We start from the raw sequence: 16,583 nt of genomic DNA, 5'->3' as shown, positions 1-16,583 counted from the left end.
TTTGAGCTTTTCCAGCTCCAGTGATTACAGCAGTTAGCACTTCTCAAGTACTGATTAGAAGAGCTAAATAAAAAAGTTGAAGGGCTACAGTGGCAGTGTGCATTTGCTCAAGGCAAACGAAGGCAAAGACTTTTCCTGGGATGTGCAGGCATCAGTGCCAATCAGCCCAAGCGGGTCTAGCTGGAGACTGACACAGGGGAATGGGTATTGATCTCAAATTCTGGTGTGGCTTCAGTGCTGGTTCCTGCCAGGACAAGGCTAGTAATTCATAGCCTCCTTTACCTTGTCATGCATGGGTCAGTTATTCATGGTTCCAGGAGGGATTTGGTCTCTGCCTGTCACCGTGTTTCAGCTGATCCTGACCCTAAAAGCAAGATGCTCCCAGCCAGGTGATGGAGAAATCCTACTCCCAGAACAGCCACAGCAGCTGGATTGGTAAAGGTTCAGGAAAAAGCTTCATCACTTAGTAAAGAAAATTCAGTACTATGTCTCTCACTATAAAGATCAGTATAGGGAACTTATTTTAAAATCTTACAGGCAGGGCAGGATACTTTTTCAGAATAGCCAAATCCTCAAAAATGGATTTTTAGCTCATTTTATTGTCTCAGCTTTATAATTGGTATGGACCTTAACAACTCTATTAGCTTTCTGTAATAAGAATAGTTTGTCTCTAAAATTGTGAACTAATCCTTAACCTTATGGCATGTTAGTATATAACAGATGCTGACACAACTCCCAAAATGTTAATACAAAACTCCCAAGTGAAGCCTTGAGGAATGGATATTTTTTTCTGTGCCTTTGCAGTGTAAAATCTTGCCTACAAATTGACAAGGTATATATAGAAAGTGGGAGGAATTGCATTATGGAGATCCCTCTGGAAGCACAATTCTGCTTTGGAAACATTATTACTTGAAGATAATTAATCACATAGAGTTTCTGAATGGGAGGTACTAAAGCTGTATGAATAGTGCTGGCATTCCTCATGTATGAAATAAAGCAGAAAGACATCCACAGTGCATGCACAGCTGCACACATCATCTGTACAGTTTGGAAGTTACCAGGTACCAGGAGGCTGACGTGGTGTCCTGTCCTTACAGATGTGCTGGTGTGGAGCAACGATCGAGTCATACGCTGGATACAAGCCATTGGCCTCCGGGAATATGCAAATAACATTCTAGAAAGTGGTGTACATGGTTCACTTATAGCACTGGATGAAAACTTTGACTACAGCAGTTTAGCTTTATTATTACAGATTCCAACACAAAACACACAGGCAAGTTTGCTTATGCTACTTCTGGTTTATCTGTACCCATTATTACCTTTTATTCATCTTCAACCATTTTAATTGTTTACTTTGGTATCTCTAGGCACGGCAGATCCTTGAGAGAGAATACAACAACCTTTTAGCACTAGGAACTGAAAGACGACTTGAGGAAGTAATTAATTTTATTTTCAGTATTTATAAAATATCACAGTAAAACATTAAAATTAAATTGAATGCATGAAGACATGTTAATTTTCACATTGTTAAAAAATAACTTCAAAAAATTAATTAGGGATACTCATCAAGGTTTTTAAAGTAACCTCAGTTTGGCTACATATTCATGTCATCTGGGATGCTAAATTTGACACTGCACTCTTACCTTAAGATGAGCACTTTCCAGAGAGGAAACATGTAGAGTGGAGTGGAAGTTTTGCTGGCCAGAGCAGGAGGTGGGGATGTGTGTGGGTGGGATGCCTGTGCAGTCTATTCTTTAGGACACTTACGCCTTTTTTAAAAATGAAGAAGAAAAGTTTCAGTTTGTTCTTTATTGCTTTTTTTCTTCACTGTTCTTCAAAGTTAATCAGTATTAACAGAGGGTGATTTGGGACAGTTATTTGGGAAGAAGAGTCTCAAATCCAGCTAAGGAAATTATTTATCTTAATGTAAGAGTCCAGTGCAAAAGTGTTTAAGTCTTGGACTTCTGCACATAAGGAGAAATACAACTTTTAAGGACTTGCTGAAAATGTCAGATGCCTATGAATTCTGTGCATGCACATGAGTGTTTAATCCTTTTTTAGTACTTTATGTAATGCAATAATAATGCATATAAACCTCCTAATGCAATAACAAACCACTTTCTGTCACTGTGTAAGAAAGTTTTACTTTAGCTAGTACTAAACCCCTTGACTATACAGAGCTAAAGATTTAAGAAGCGTTTTCCACCCCAGCATTTGATATTTCTAAGGCTTTTACTTTTACAAGCATGTCTCAAAGACTGGATGCATTGCGAGAGAGCAGGGTAGTTGTTGGAATACAGGTGGCAGCGGTAGGGGTAGCACACAGCAGGACAGCTAATCGAGAAGTTTCCCTTTGCGTTACCGAGTACAACTGTGTGTTGGCAGAGCGATGACAAGAACTTCAGGCGCGGTCCCTCGTGGCGCCGGCAGTTCCCGCCGCGCGAGGTCCACGGGATCAGCATGATGCCAGGCGCCTCCGAGACGCTGCCCGCCGGGTTCCGCCTCACCACCACCTCGGGCCAGTCGCGCAAGATGGCCAGTGACGGTACGAGCTCTCCCTGCCCTTCCTCGTGGGAAGCACCAGGCTGGTGCTGGAGGCCGAGCTGGCACGTAGAGCGTGCCTGTCCCGCTCCACAGCGACTGTGCTCATGTAACGAGGATGAACCGGATCTGGGAGAGTGGAATTAGGGAATGGGAAAGCACTGATTTGGCGTAGTATTGATTTTTTTCAGGTTTGCTTCAGACTGACAGTGTTTATTTAAAATATAAAAAAATTTATCATCTCACTGTCCTACAGCTGTAAAGGAAATGATCAGAAAGACAGGAATTTATTTACTAGCTTTCAACTGAGACTGAATATAATATCTAAGCAAATTTTTCATCCTATTAGCCTCTCTAGTAGGTGAAGTGTGTTTTAGAGAATGCAGTTAGAAAGGGCTGTCACCTTTATTTTCCCATTTTACTTTCAAACTAAATAGCTGAGCCCTGACAATCAAATAACTGAAGTTGCTGACGGTCACCAGCATATGAGTAGTTAGCAAGTGCTGAAATTCAGGCACTAATTGAGTTACTATACACCAGTCTTAATTTTCTCTGAAAATATTTTGATTTCGAAAAGATGCACTAACTCAGAAATGAGTGGAAAAATAACATGCAGATAATAATTAAAAAGTAAGTAAAATTTAAAAATCATTGTAAGAGAGCAGGGAGAGTAAAGAAAGCTATTCCTTCACGCATATGGAAGATAAAGCCAAGTGTATCTGCCTGAAGTTCTGAGAAATACTGGTACAGAGACTGCCCCATTTAAAATACTGCCATTTATTTCATCATGACAGGATTTAGGTCTACAAATAGACTTATCTCAAAGTAATTGAATACAATGATCTGTAGAGATCACATCCTGTAACTTGATAATGAACTTGGTATGACAGTATTGCCACCTAAATTCCATTAAAGTTTCTCACCTTTAAAAACAGTAGTTTGTAATTGCAGTTACAGATGGAATAATTTGCTGATTGCATCACTGAATTCCATTGACTCCTAGCTTCCATGGCATTTCCATAACCCACATTACTGCAGTATATAAGAACCTTACAAACATTACAAACAATGGATTTCATCTTCTAGTCATGGTATGATGTAGAAGATGATATTCCTGTTTTACAGATGTGGAGCTAAGGCACAAGGCAGATTTAGAGATTTACTTGTGGTCTTCCAGACAGTTAATTCTTGAGCTGGGTATACAAAACTCAGTGGACTTAAAGGGAATTTCGAAGACCTAAATCTTCCTCCAGGATTTGGGTTCCAATCTCCCAGCAGTAAGACTGCAATAGTATTTAAACAGCATGACAGGTAAGAGCATTAGGACTTACAAGAAAATAAAGACAAAACTGAGTTTTAAGCTGTATTCACTTTAGACAGATTTCAACAGTACATCAGCAGTGAAGTGCTGAGTTTTGAACTAGACCATGCCCAGATCATATTAGAGAAAGTCACAAAGCAATTTAACAGCCACCCTCCCAGTAGTACACAGACTGATCCATTTTACTGATGATTCTAAAGAGGTTCTGGTTTGTTTCCTTTTTTTTCCTTCCCTATTTGCAGTTGCTTCATCACGACTGCAGAGGTTAGACAGCTCAACAGTTCGCACATACTCATGCTGACAAGGCCTAGCAAAGAAGCCAGCACTGAATTGTTGTGAGTATTCTGTAGGGGCCATCATGAAAGCTCTTTGTAACTGTACACTGCACACCACATTATCCAAGCACAAACTAGCTTGGAGCAGAGGACATAAGTAAGAACTTGCCAGGGTGGTCATTTGGACATGACAGCAGTCTTAAGCTCAGTTCAGAGAACACTTCCAACCATATTTTGGGTGAAGGCACAGAGAATGAACTTACTTTACGAGAACTTGAAAGAGTTCTGTTAGGAGTTGGAATGGGGGCAATGCTACTAAAGCAGAAGAGAATTACTTTTTTTTTTAATCAATGCTATGGCTCAATTTAGAACATCAGGTAGCTGCATTAAGTTAGAAAAAGACTCACCCAGAAAATCATGAAAAATACTGAGACTCATACAGAAAATCTTGAAAATTTATCTATTACAGAGATTCCTGCACTTCTCAAATCATTCAGAATTTACAAAGAAAGGATAATCTGAGCTGGATGCAACTTTGGATCAAATTAAGCTTTGGAATTAACATTATTTTTTCACCATATATCTTTTGAGTGTGGTTATGAATATCACAGATTCACTATTCTAGAGTTCTGTGGAAATACAGTTTTCTATTTTATCCCAGCTTTTGGAAAAAATACACATGTGATGAGTACCTACATCAATATGGCATCATTTTATTTTCTAGCTAGTATTTTCACTGTACAACAGTTTCCATTTAATTACTTGGGGAATTGCAAAGCAGATGGAAAAAATATTTGGATATCACCAAAACCTCATCAGGCATCAAATGTGCTTCAATAGCTATTGCATATTATAGGCAAGACATACAAGGATCTGCAAGCAAGTTGTTGGATTTTTGTTTTGATTTCCAAGACTGGAACAGACTTGGGGTCACTGAGATTTTACTAACTGTGTAGGTTCAAAAAGTGCTTAGGAACAGCAAATGTTAACAGTAGGAAAGGTAGATTGCTCAGGATCCTCCTGATGACAAGTCTTACTTCATAGATCTTCGAAAGATTGCAACAGTATAAAATCTTAATCTTAGTAAAACAGGGAACTTTTGGAGTCACCCCTGAAAAAAATAAGCTTGAGGAGCTGTAGTTAATTGTTGGTTTTGTTTTGCTTTGGTTTTTCTGAAAAAGCCAAGTTTATCAGCTGATTCTGAAAAGATGATGATGAAGCACATAAACTATAGAAATCTCTTTATATATGTACATGTATAGATTTGAGCATGGTATTGTATCAGTAAAGTCAGAGACAAGACTCTCATAGGCTTCAGTGGAGACAGAAACTGAAGGCAGTGATATGAATCTTTTCTCCTATGTGCTTCAGAATCACAATGCTGGAAGCAATAAAGCATGACCAAAAAGTTCAAACACAAAGCTATCTCTTAGGCCAACAGTAATGAGTTAGACACTTGAGGTGAGGCTTGAAGAGAGCAACAAAGGCAGAAATGGAAAACTGATATGCTAACAAAAATTAATTTAAGATTATCCAAACCGTTTATTCCCACTATATTAAAATGATATAAAAAGTAGGAAAGCACAAACAAAAGTAAAGTAGCAGACTTTTCTGGCATTATGTATATATGGAAGGCATGTATTTTGAGCAAAAAGATGTGTATATAAAGCTACAAGCTATACAATTTAACTTAAATTTCTACTGGAGTTTTATTAGTATCAAGTACCAGTGGTATGTGTCAAATCAGTACTTGCTGCTTGCCCACTATTCTGCCAATTGCATACTAATCTTAAACAAGTGGTCTATAAGGATATCGAATTTGCATCTACACTGTTAAGTCTAATATATGAGGTTAACTGACAATAATATACTACTATTTCTCTTCTCACCATATACTCCTTTTAGAGAAGGAAAAAGATGGTGAGAACTAGAATTTTAGTATATGCGCTTTTTTTAAGGGCAATTTCAAAATGCCATGCATTTAGTTAGAAACCAAAAAGCAAGTTAAAGTAACTTTGGATTCCAGTACATTATACTGGAAATCAAAACAACACCCCACCTCTACCCCTCTCAAAAAACCCTAAAAAATTGGAAAGAACCCAACAAAAATAAAAACAAAACAACTAAAAAAAATACAAAAAACACCCACCAAAAACAAAAAAAATCCCATGCAAGGAAAATATTTCCTTTGCTGTTATATCAAACTTGAAAATTTAAACTAATTGCCTGCAACTCAAGAATGAATGCAAAAACAGAAACCGAACATAGAGGGAAATATCAGATTGAAAGGCAACAGAGAAGTTTTCAGAATTTTGTCAGCACAGTTCCTGAGTAACAGTTTCTTCATGGAAGGAGCTGATTGATACTTGGACAAAAGGGAACATCATTCATTATGTCATGCCTCCTGAAATCTCCCAGATCCAGCTTAGACTGAGACCCAGGTTTTTCTAACACAGACTACCTCAGCAGCTGTGATACTCTGGTGAAGTATCTGCATGCACAGAACCAGGAGCTAAGCAGCAGAGGGGAGGACAGCTGGACAAGCTGCCACACAATAGCAAGATAAGGGAGTTTTTCATGTAGTAAAGGACATGCCTACAAATAGCAGGCCTAAAAGAAAGCAGCAAACAGATTGCACGTGGAACAAATGCAGATAGCCTGTGATCATAGCAGGCTGCAGATTCTTGCATTCTGCTACTCTTATTAGAGAAAGAGACATTCTCTAACAGAGATTGTCAAAGGCTTGTATTTCAAAACAGTTTATGCCAACAATATCAGCTCAGTACAACCTTCCTATGTCTTTATAATGTTTCTTAACAGCAGCTGTGTCCCATTTCAGGTGGGGCTTTTTTGAACATTTGTTGAAACCACAATGAGCTGCCAGAAACCATGAGCAGACATTCTCATAACATTTATATGAGCATACTCTGCACAGGCCTGTTTTAGTGCACTCGATATCAGAAATTTAAGAACAATTAGGGCTGCTGGTGCTGGCCATTTAATGTTGCAAAGAAATTTACTACAGAGCACATGGGGCCCATCAAGCTTTCTGCTGTGGTGGCCCAGCTGAGTAGCTGCAATGCCTTAACACAGCCAATGGATTTGGCACTCACATTATCCAAGCTTTCTCAACCCTTTTAACTTCTAAAACATTTGTCATTGCCAAGTCAGAAGGGTCATTCAGGACAGATTTCTTGCCACAGGCTGGAGCAATAGAACATATTACTTTAACTTTTATTCTAATGAAATACTAAAGGACATTTAAAGGCATAATCAGTTACATAATTTACCAGTATTTCCAAAGCGTGTTCGTAAAGACAAATGGAGAAGCAGCATTCCAAAAAGATGTGAATGATAATATGGAAGCAGCTGGTCCATAGCAAAGAAACCATTAGGGTGAAAAAGGTAAATGCTGTCAAGCTGCACTGAACTAGGAAGAAGAAGCACAAAGTACATCAACAAGGTCTGTACACTGAAAACGTGTTTAGCCTTGTGCCGAACAGACAAAGGTCGCTAGATGCAGGAAACTAACCCCAGTACTGAATCAAAGCAGGAAAACAACTGTAAAATTAACAGAAGCAGCAGTCTGTGTTTACTGAGGACAATTAGTAAAATTTTAAAATGAATTTATTTTGCAGATCTAAAATTAAACAAAGGCATGCCCCCCAGGAATATTCAAAACTCATGTTTTAGGAACTTGGTTACTAAACAACTTACTTAGTGCTATATTTTCTGTTGTCATTGCACTTTAGACTGAATTAGAATCATAGAATCTTACTAATTAATGTTTATTTTTTCTCTTAGATGTCATCTCTTTCTTCTATTTTACCTGAAGTGCACTACCACTGCTTAGGAAAAGAGCATTAAAACTCTCTGGAAGAACAGGTTAATAGGAAAGAGAACACATAAGGTTTATCATACAAACAGATATGATGTTCCTTTCATGTATTGGTTAGTTTAAAACAAGAAAAAAAAAACCAAAACTAAATTACTAAAAAAAAAAATGAGAAAAACAAAACAATCTCCCCCTTTTCTCTCAGCATCTCTGTCATTAAAAATTTGACAGTAGTGCACATCCAAAGCTTTTATCAAATGAAGCCACTCATCTTTACATTGTTACATCTGTTTTATTGTAATATACTAGACATTTACGTATTTACTGTGTATGTATTTCTTTTAAAATGTGTAAGTCTTATGTAAATGGATATAAATATGATTTTTTAAAAATAAAATCTATGGTACATGGGGTCTCAGTGCAAACATTTGACAATACAGTGTCAATAATACTGTTTGTATCTTTCCATTCCACCATTTTTACAGTTTTTGGATTGTAACAGTCAAATGAATATGTCTAGCAGAGTTAGAAGCTTCAACATGTTCCTACTGAGAAAAATCTGTCAATATTTAAAGCTGAACACCTGCCTCTGATGATGTATAAAAGAATGACATAACCTGGAACTGAAGCCAAAATGGACCTCTAAAGACAAAATGGAAATGTCAGATACCTACAGAGAAGCATCATGATGGCTCATCTCTTAAAAACAAACAAATAAACCCAGAAAAACTGTTTATAAAAAAATAAAAAAGCAATTTAATAAAACATGATTTATACAAAAAAACCAAAAACTTTCTTCTATGTTACCTGCGGACCAAGAAGAATCTTGCTTTACCAAGAGCCACCTTTTCGTTCCAGGATCTTCCAACACCAGCCAGCATTGGAAAAGTAAATCTAATATTTGCATAGAATCAGATTCTCGTTTCCAGATACATTCAGCAAAGAAAAAAAAAAAAAGAAAAAAGAAGCCAACCCCCACCTTTTCTTCATTATAACAGGGCATTAGACAGGCTCTTGTCTAATGTTATGCTTTTAGCCAAGATGGCCTTGCTGAGACTTCACAGAAGTCAGTTTTATCAGAGGAAATAACTGAAAGACAGAGTGATAATATATAGTGTATAAAAGTTTAGAAGAGCAACTATTACCTGCTGTGGCTTTATTTGGTGGTGTTATTGTTGTTTATTCTTTGTTTAAATGGGAAGTTTCAAAGTAAGACCTACTTAATAGTCATTTACCTATTTGCTATTTTTCTGCTGCTTGATCTTAGCTCAAGACCTGTCTTTTAGTTATTTCTTTTAGCAGTTTGATCTGCAATGTTTGCACGTACATAAACATTTGTTTTGTCTATTTTTTTTGGCAAACTTCGGTCAATCAGATGGTGAAAGATTTTTCTCCCCCGATGTCAATAAAAAAAAGAATTCAGTGCTATTTGTGTTCATAAGTCTATTAAGTTTGGTACGTAGTAGCATTAAGTTTGGAAACCAGATGCTTCTCACAGCTGAGCATAAGCACATTTGGCACTAACTGGGATGAGTTACAGTGGAGTTACTACCACGAGAGGGAGCACAGATCTTGCTGATGGGTGCAAAGTACCAGCAGGGTTATAGCACACAACTGCAGAAAGTCAGGGCTCTTGTACACACAGTTCTTTGGACTTGGCCAACATTTTCTCCTCCCTCAGTCTCCTTTTGGATTATTTTAGTGCAGAATGTTGCAAAGTGAAGCAATGCAAACACTGCCACTGGCCCTGGCAGTGGCAGCAGTATCATGTTAATACACGTTCCCTCATAAACACCACCTCTTGTTTCACAGAATTCCTTTTGCAGCCCATCCTAAAATTTAGGGGGCAAAGAGGATTTAAATGTGTTGGGGAAAAGAATAAGCCAGATTTTATGACCACGTGGAAGTTGTTCTGCCCCGTGAATACAGCACACAAACTATATATCTCACAGTGGAAGAAAACAGACCAGAAGAATTTAAAATAGTATTATTTTGACTTCAGTTTTGATTTAAGGAAAACATATCATGTCTCCTAATTAATCCCTGTCTTCCTCAGACAAGGTGAAGCTCTACCCTCTACACCTAGAAACTGTGGTTATGCTAAATGTTGCCTATTTGGTTCCAAACCTTTCAGTATACTGAGAATAACTACTACATCTGCCTCTTCCAGCCAAAATTCAGTAACTCACTGATCATTCAAATCTACCCACTTGCTGTTTCTCTCTAAAAACAAAAATTAGGAAAATTACTGCAAAAGGCTCCTCTGGAAAACAAAAGTAATGGCCATGAAACAGTAATTTCCCCATACTGTATTGCTGCAATAAGGTGCCTTTCTTTGTCTGGGTTTTCTGAATGTTGATGCATGAAACATTTGGCATTTCTGGAATTCTCCACTTTACCAGTGTACAAGTCTTAATCTGAAATGACTCCTACCAAAATACAGAGAAAGAAAAAAAAATCTCACAAGACTTTTTGTTAAAAAGAGAACATTAAAAAAACCTAAACAATTCAGGCTTCCTCCAAAAACAGAAGTTACTACAAATATTTTTGTCATGGAGACACCTTAATAATGTTACCTATTGAAGCTCTTCATAAACAGTTCAGAGGAAAAATAATTGGGTTTTGCTAGTACTAATGTGAGCACATAGCCGTTCAGAAAGGTAAGTGCATGCCTAAATATCTATTATTAATGCTGTTGGGGGTTTTGTGGGGTTTTTTTCACCTCCTTGAAAGAAGAGACCCAAACCAGAAAGCAGTTTACTTTTCCTTACAAATGGAGAAACTGGTGTAGGAGCATGAGCTGTCATTGGGAAAATTATGCAAGATCTAGGAAATCAATCCTCCTCTCCTACATGCACTGCAGGATCTCTTCTACAGAGTTTTTGCTCTCACTAATTAGTTCCCCTCCCCTGCTCTTGCAATCACATGATGGCAGCAGCCAAGGTAGCGACAGCAACCACACACAACAATATTTACCTTCAATTGTAAAAGTAACAGCACACACCTTGTGAATGTTTGCCTGTGGTAAGACCCTTGTAGCGTCTCACTGATTTAAAAAAACACACCACTGACAACTCCCAAGAATTTCTCTTGCTCTGTACTGTTCAGCACAGGTTGCTAAATTGTAGCATTGTGAAATTGAAAGTCTCTGCTAGTCAGTCCATTATGGGCGTGGGCCTCCTGTTAAAGCCTTTGTGCTTGAATAATTCATCCAGAAGAAAATAGGACCTTAAACTAATGCCACTTCTGTAAGAAGTACTTCACGGAAGTTATAAGGACATCTCTGGAGAGCAAAATTACTCCCACTTTTAAATCTCCAACCTGTATATTAAGCATATCTACCATAAAGCATCATTAGCCTTTATTCAGTCTTTGCATATTTTATTCCCTCTTCAGATTATGATTTTCACCAGAAGTGAATATCTGAGAGGGAGGGGGGCACCTTATGCAATGATTCAGCAAGAAACAAGGAGAGCACAGGCTCAAACTGGGCTGTTTTAGCATGACTGTATGACCTGGTTCAACATGACTGGCCCAGCTCTCTGCAATTCCTACTGAAAAAAACACATGGACATTTTCTTCAGTTCTTATGTAACTGGCAGAGCTCACCAACTCCACAAAAGTGTCACAGGCACAAGACACCACTAGGGTATGGTCATGCTAAGTGCAACCTATCACCTTTTAGTTCCCACAGCAATCTGTTGGTTTATTTCATCACTTGACAGGGATATCATCCTTACCTCTATCCACCACAACATAACAGTATTTCTGGATCTTTTGAGGATCTTTCTTATACAATATCATCATCTGAATTTGTCTGTTACTTACTGTTTCTTTCTCTGGTAAGCACTGCCGAGTTTGAGCAATTTCTCTGCTTTTATACTTTTCATGGAGCATCTATTTTTAAAAAGACTTTTACATTTATTGTTCAAATACCTGCAAGTTTGAGAAGTAATGTATGTAAAAAGTGTATCGTCCATTCCCTGGCTTGGTGGTAACCCTGTAACGAGTCTGAACTGGCCTATAAAGTCCACAATGGGCTATTTAGTGTCCATATTTGCTAAATTACTTGCTTATATGTATCTCAGCCAAAAGAAATGTTTAATTACGGTAGCAACAGCACATTCTGGTTGTCCTTATCATAAGGCATACAAATCACAACAAAAAAAAAAAAATCCAGAAAATGCAAATAGTAAATGAATGCTTTTATTTAATTTACATGGGCTTTTCTGAATATTACTGTGGAAAAATGAAGATTTTCACAGATTTGAAAGCTAGAAATTATTTATCATTTTACAAAAAAGACTCTTCAGAAAATTATTGAGTGAAAAAAGTTATAGAGATCTAATTTACAGCAGAAAGACTTAGGGAAAAAAACAAAAATGGAATCGAGAACTAATATTAAAATTGTTAATTTTAGAAAAAAATCTAAAAAACAAGAGCTTACGATTTACAAGTAAGAACAATTTATGTCTGCAACAGTTTTCACAATCAAACTCCTTTTTTTGCTGTCCTCGGTTCATGTTTTACCTTTTGTAAGCTGCTTTAGCCAAACAAAAGTTACTAGTCACATTATAAAATAACAGATGGCACCATGCAAGATGGATAACCCAATGACTCCTTTTCTTAAGGACTACAGCAATTAATGAATTCTATCTGCAATTCTTAGCCCTCTTAATAACCAGCATATATTGGCAGCATGCATTACACTATGTGTCAGTGGCTATGGCAAGATGGTAAAAAACAGTAATGTTTCTGCAGTAAAAACATTTAGTCCCAAATCATTACTTGTTTTTAAAATGTAGTATTCTTAACAAAACAAAGCTTCTTTATATACTTGAAAAATTGAAATTCTCGTTATTATGTATCATCTCATTTAATTTTTCTTTAGCAATTCTTCAATGTGTTTAAAGACACTAGCATCTTCAATGGTTGGTGTTATCTGAAAAGGAAGAATACCGTAGCATGTGATAGTAAATAAGAGAGTAAATAAGTAAAGAAGAGATTCTTCTAAATTTATGCTTCAAAAGCAATCAAGAAAAAAGTATCTGTAAATCACTGAAACATGAAAATCTTTTGGATAATCTGCAACAGAAATAAAACATAAAGTGTTACCTGAAGTCTTGAACAAGTTGCAGAACAGTCAAAAGGATCAAAACCGCTAAGTTGTGCCTTTCAATGTTCATGTGTGCCTAATTCATTGAAACAAACACAGCAAACATCTCTAACTTACCTTGTATGGCTTTCCACTGATGAGTGCAGAAAGAGCAGAACGTGGAATCTTGCCAGAGCGTGTTTTTGGCAGCTGTCTCACAAACATCCCCTTCTGGAAGGCTGCTACTGGACCAATGTTGGTCCGAACTCTATCAACAATCTCTTTCAAAATCTCACTCTCTTGTGTCTTTATACCTAGTGAAGAAGGTAAAATCCTTTATCTTTTCTGAGACTTTGGCAAGTGTTAGTGACATCAGTTATCAGTGAGTTCTTACCTTCTCTCAGTACACACAGTGCAAATGGAACATGTCCTTTCAAAGGATCCTCCTGGCCCACAACAGCACAGTCTGCCACAGCGGGATGGAAGAGAATACACTGAGGGATGGAAAAGAAAACTACACTGAACTAATAACAGATAACATTTCAGAGAAAAAAATTGTATGGCATGAACAAAAAAACATAGACTTTTTCTTACATCTTGATAGCAAAAGGTCAGTACACCTCAGGATTCCAATTACATGTGTTGAAGATGTACCTGTGTATGTATTTTCATATATACGCATGCTTTTCAAACCCACAGAAGAAAGAAAAACTTTAGCAGCATGAAATAGAAGTATTTAACAAACCACAGGCAATTTCCTTACAGTTTTGTGAGAGTATAATGTCTTTGGTTTTGTTAGTGAGATCTCTGCTGGAACAAATAACATTTGTTTAACATTATGAGTAACGTGGGATTTAAATGCAGGGAGTAAGGACCAAAACCACAGAAGCACTCCTACTACAGACTTACAAAGTCATATTGGTTCATTTTCTCTGACTCTTATTTTTTCGTTCTTTGTTGCTGCAAAAGCATAGCTTCAACCAAGGCCAAATACATGCCCAGCCTCAGACTGCAGCCAGACTAGCTCAGCTCACTCTCTTGGAAATATTAGGTGTCAGCCTCCTGAGACAAAAAAGAGAATTAAATCAGGGCCTCCTTCCTTCCTACTACATGTTTACACATCACATTGATAAAATACATCAAACTCCTTTTTAGGTAAAAAAAAAGTAATCTTCCAACTAGCCAGCTGGGGTACTCACTTCCAGGAAAATAGTCACCAAGATGTCTCAGTACATACCAAGATGTATGTCACCAAGTCTGGGACAAAGCTGACCTTAAGCAGCAGTTGTGAATCTTCTTCCAAAGCATCTGGCTCTTTTCAATGTGCCTTGGGACATTATGCTGCCAACAGTGCTTTCGGCACTATTCAGTCCTCTGGACTCAACCACAAGCAGGACCTAACCTGACCCTTCACAGAAGCCACATAATGTGATTGTGCTTATTAATTTATCTATGCATACAAGGGCTATGTGCTCACTAATAACTGAACTTCACCTACTATGTTGCCAAAATCAAAAGCAGTGGGTTTAGGAATACACTTTTTGGTTGTTTTTATTAAGTAGGAATACCACATTTGCATTGGCTACTTATACAATCATGTGAGAACGAGAAAGACAGGAAAAGTACAGAGAAGACAGGAAAAAAGCCCTGAAAGAATGGAAAGCTGAATCACTGTTGTTCTGATTAACAAAAGGGAGGCTCTTTTATGATCTGTTTATGAAACTGATGGGGGAAGGATCAATTCAAAAGGTCTATGATAACCCATCTTCAAAACATTTCACCATCCTTAGCTTTTATAGTCAAAACAGGAAGGAGAAACTGTCTCCACGTGTCATGGTCACTACAACACACACCAAGTAGTTTTTAGCAAAATAAAACTGCTAAATGTGTTTCTAGCACACTTTGTCAGAAGCCATACTGATTTCACAAACTATGATCCTAGAAATGTCCCATACCAGAAAAAAGGCAAATGCAAAACACTGACCTAACAGCAGATGCACGCTCTGTCAAAGTACAGAAGCATGGCCACTTATGCACAGCTTTTGAAACTGGATTATTTTTCACAGGAATTAGATAGGATGTGCACAAGCTAAATATAGAAGAGTGCACTGGGCTTATACCAGAATTAGAAAGGCAGAAGAGCCTGCTTCAAAAAGCTGAATATACACAAATGCATTTGAATTCAGGTGCAGCCTTGTCTAAAAGTCATTGTATCTGCACTGACAAATCATAGAGGAATTAATCTTATGCAAGTCCAAATCCCTTCAGGGTTTCAATGCATCACATACACTTAATGCACTTTGGTCACTTCCAGGCCAGAGCCTCAGTAATGCATTCCCTTTCCTGCTATAAATATCCATTTTTTCCTTCTCTAACATCTTGTCCATGGCAACAGAAACCTGAGAGGCATATACAATCAAAAAAAACCCAACAAAAACAGGAAAGAAAAAGACAATGAATTATGGAAAAGTAAACTATTAAGTTTACAACCACAGTAAATACTGTTTTCCACAGGAACACAGAAAAAAGATCTACAGTAAACTGGCATTACCATCAAATACAATTACCTATCAGGCATCAACAGGATTCCTAAGGTGGAGACTTAAATGTTTCGAGATTGTTCTGTTGTACCTTGTTTTTGTCATTCCATTTGTTATTCCTAACTCTTATGCTTAGCTGGAGTAGTGTAGTTACTGTAGAATTTTTCTTCAGTCTTTTGAATGAAGAAATGCTTTAGACATGCCTTTGTAAAAAAGGCAGAAACATGATCAGGGGAAAGGGATTTCTCAAGATAAATTCCTCAGTTTCAAGTCTGTTGCATCAGATAGTCAAGATGTGATTAAGCTTTTTTTTTTTTTTTTTTCAGGAAGAGGCAAGAAGGGACACCACAGATTTACAGACCAAAGAGAGAGGTGGATCAAGATGAGGCCACCATTCACTGGCCATAATGGCCATTCACTGATTGGCCAGGTAAACTGTAACATCTACTGCATTGCAGTAAACATGGACCTCCAATAGTATTAACAGATATGAGATAAAGAAACTAATTGTGTGGAACATAGCAGAGCTAAAACACTTAGTCAAAGCACTAAGGAAAAACGTGTTAAACTTGTAAATGTAGATAACAGACTTGCTCAACAAGGTGACTGTCAATTACATAGTGATTCAATGGACCTCTGATTCTGTATTTAATGATCTTACTGAGGAGATAATTGTGGTCTTCTTAACACTTTCCCATTTAACTAGCAATCTGCTGTGCATTCATTAACATCAGTTGGTTTTTAGCTTTGTTGTGAACAGAAAAGCTTCTAGAATGTCACAGTGATGAAACATTATGTTTCCAGGGAAAAGACTAGCAGGGAGAAAACAGAGATGCTGAGCTTAGTATGATGAATCCAAAGGTAATACAGCAGAGGAGGTGATTCAATTCATAATTTGTTACAGCAGTTTCAGACTCAGGCTGAAGCAAAGAAAGTACCCAGCTTGGCCCATGAGTAGTAGAGCAGTAAGGGGTGG

At 37.5% G+C, this 16,583-nt stretch overlaps 2 protein-coding genes across 6 annotated transcripts in view; one reads left to right on the top strand and one right to left on the bottom strand.

Annotated features, from left to right (window-relative positions):
- The window catches only part of PPFIA2 (PTPRF interacting protein alpha 2), a 278,624-nt gene extending 269,712 nt beyond the window's left edge, over positions 1 to 8,912 (top strand). For all 3 annotated transcript variants that reach the window (XM_079303530.1, XM_079303529.1, XM_079303531.1), the window contains 5 exons: positions 1,098 to 1,273; positions 1,368 to 1,436; positions 2,386 to 2,545; positions 4,105 to 4,194; positions 7,942 to 8,912. In XM_079303530.1, coding sequence (XP_079159656.1) covers positions 1,098 to 1,273; positions 1,368 to 1,436; positions 2,386 to 2,545; positions 4,105 to 4,163 — 464 coding nt within the window. In that variant the 3' untranslated portion in view covers positions 4,164 to 4,194; positions 7,942 to 8,912. The remainder of the gene's footprint in view (positions 1 to 1,097; positions 1,274 to 1,367; positions 1,437 to 2,385; positions 2,546 to 4,104; positions 4,195 to 7,941) is intronic.
- A 3,616-nt stretch (positions 8,913 to 12,528) lies between these two features.
- The window catches only part of ACSS3 (acyl-CoA synthetase short chain family member 3), a 64,701-nt gene continuing 60,646 nt past the window's right edge, over positions 12,529 to 16,583 (bottom strand). For 2 of the 3 annotated variants that reach the window (XM_079304837.1, XM_079304839.1), the window contains 3 exons: positions 13,462 to 13,561; positions 13,206 to 13,381; positions 12,529 to 12,914 (listed from right to left, as the gene is read on the bottom strand). In XM_079304837.1, coding sequence (XP_079160963.1) covers positions 12,849 to 12,914; positions 13,206 to 13,381; positions 13,462 to 13,561 — 342 coding nt within the window. In that variant the 3' untranslated portion in view covers positions 12,529 to 12,848. Of the gene's footprint in view, positions 12,915 to 13,205; positions 13,382 to 13,461; positions 13,562 to 16,583 lie in introns of those variants that run through there. The other variant, XM_079304838.1, reaches the window with a different exon arrangement.

The sequence above is a fragment of the Erithacus rubecula genome, assembly GCF_903797595.1.
Source record: "Erithacus rubecula genome assembly, chromosome: 4".
NCBI lineage: Eukaryota > Metazoa > Chordata > Aves > Passeriformes > Muscicapidae > Erithacus > Erithacus rubecula.
This window is presented reverse-complemented; position numbering and strand designations above follow the sequence as displayed.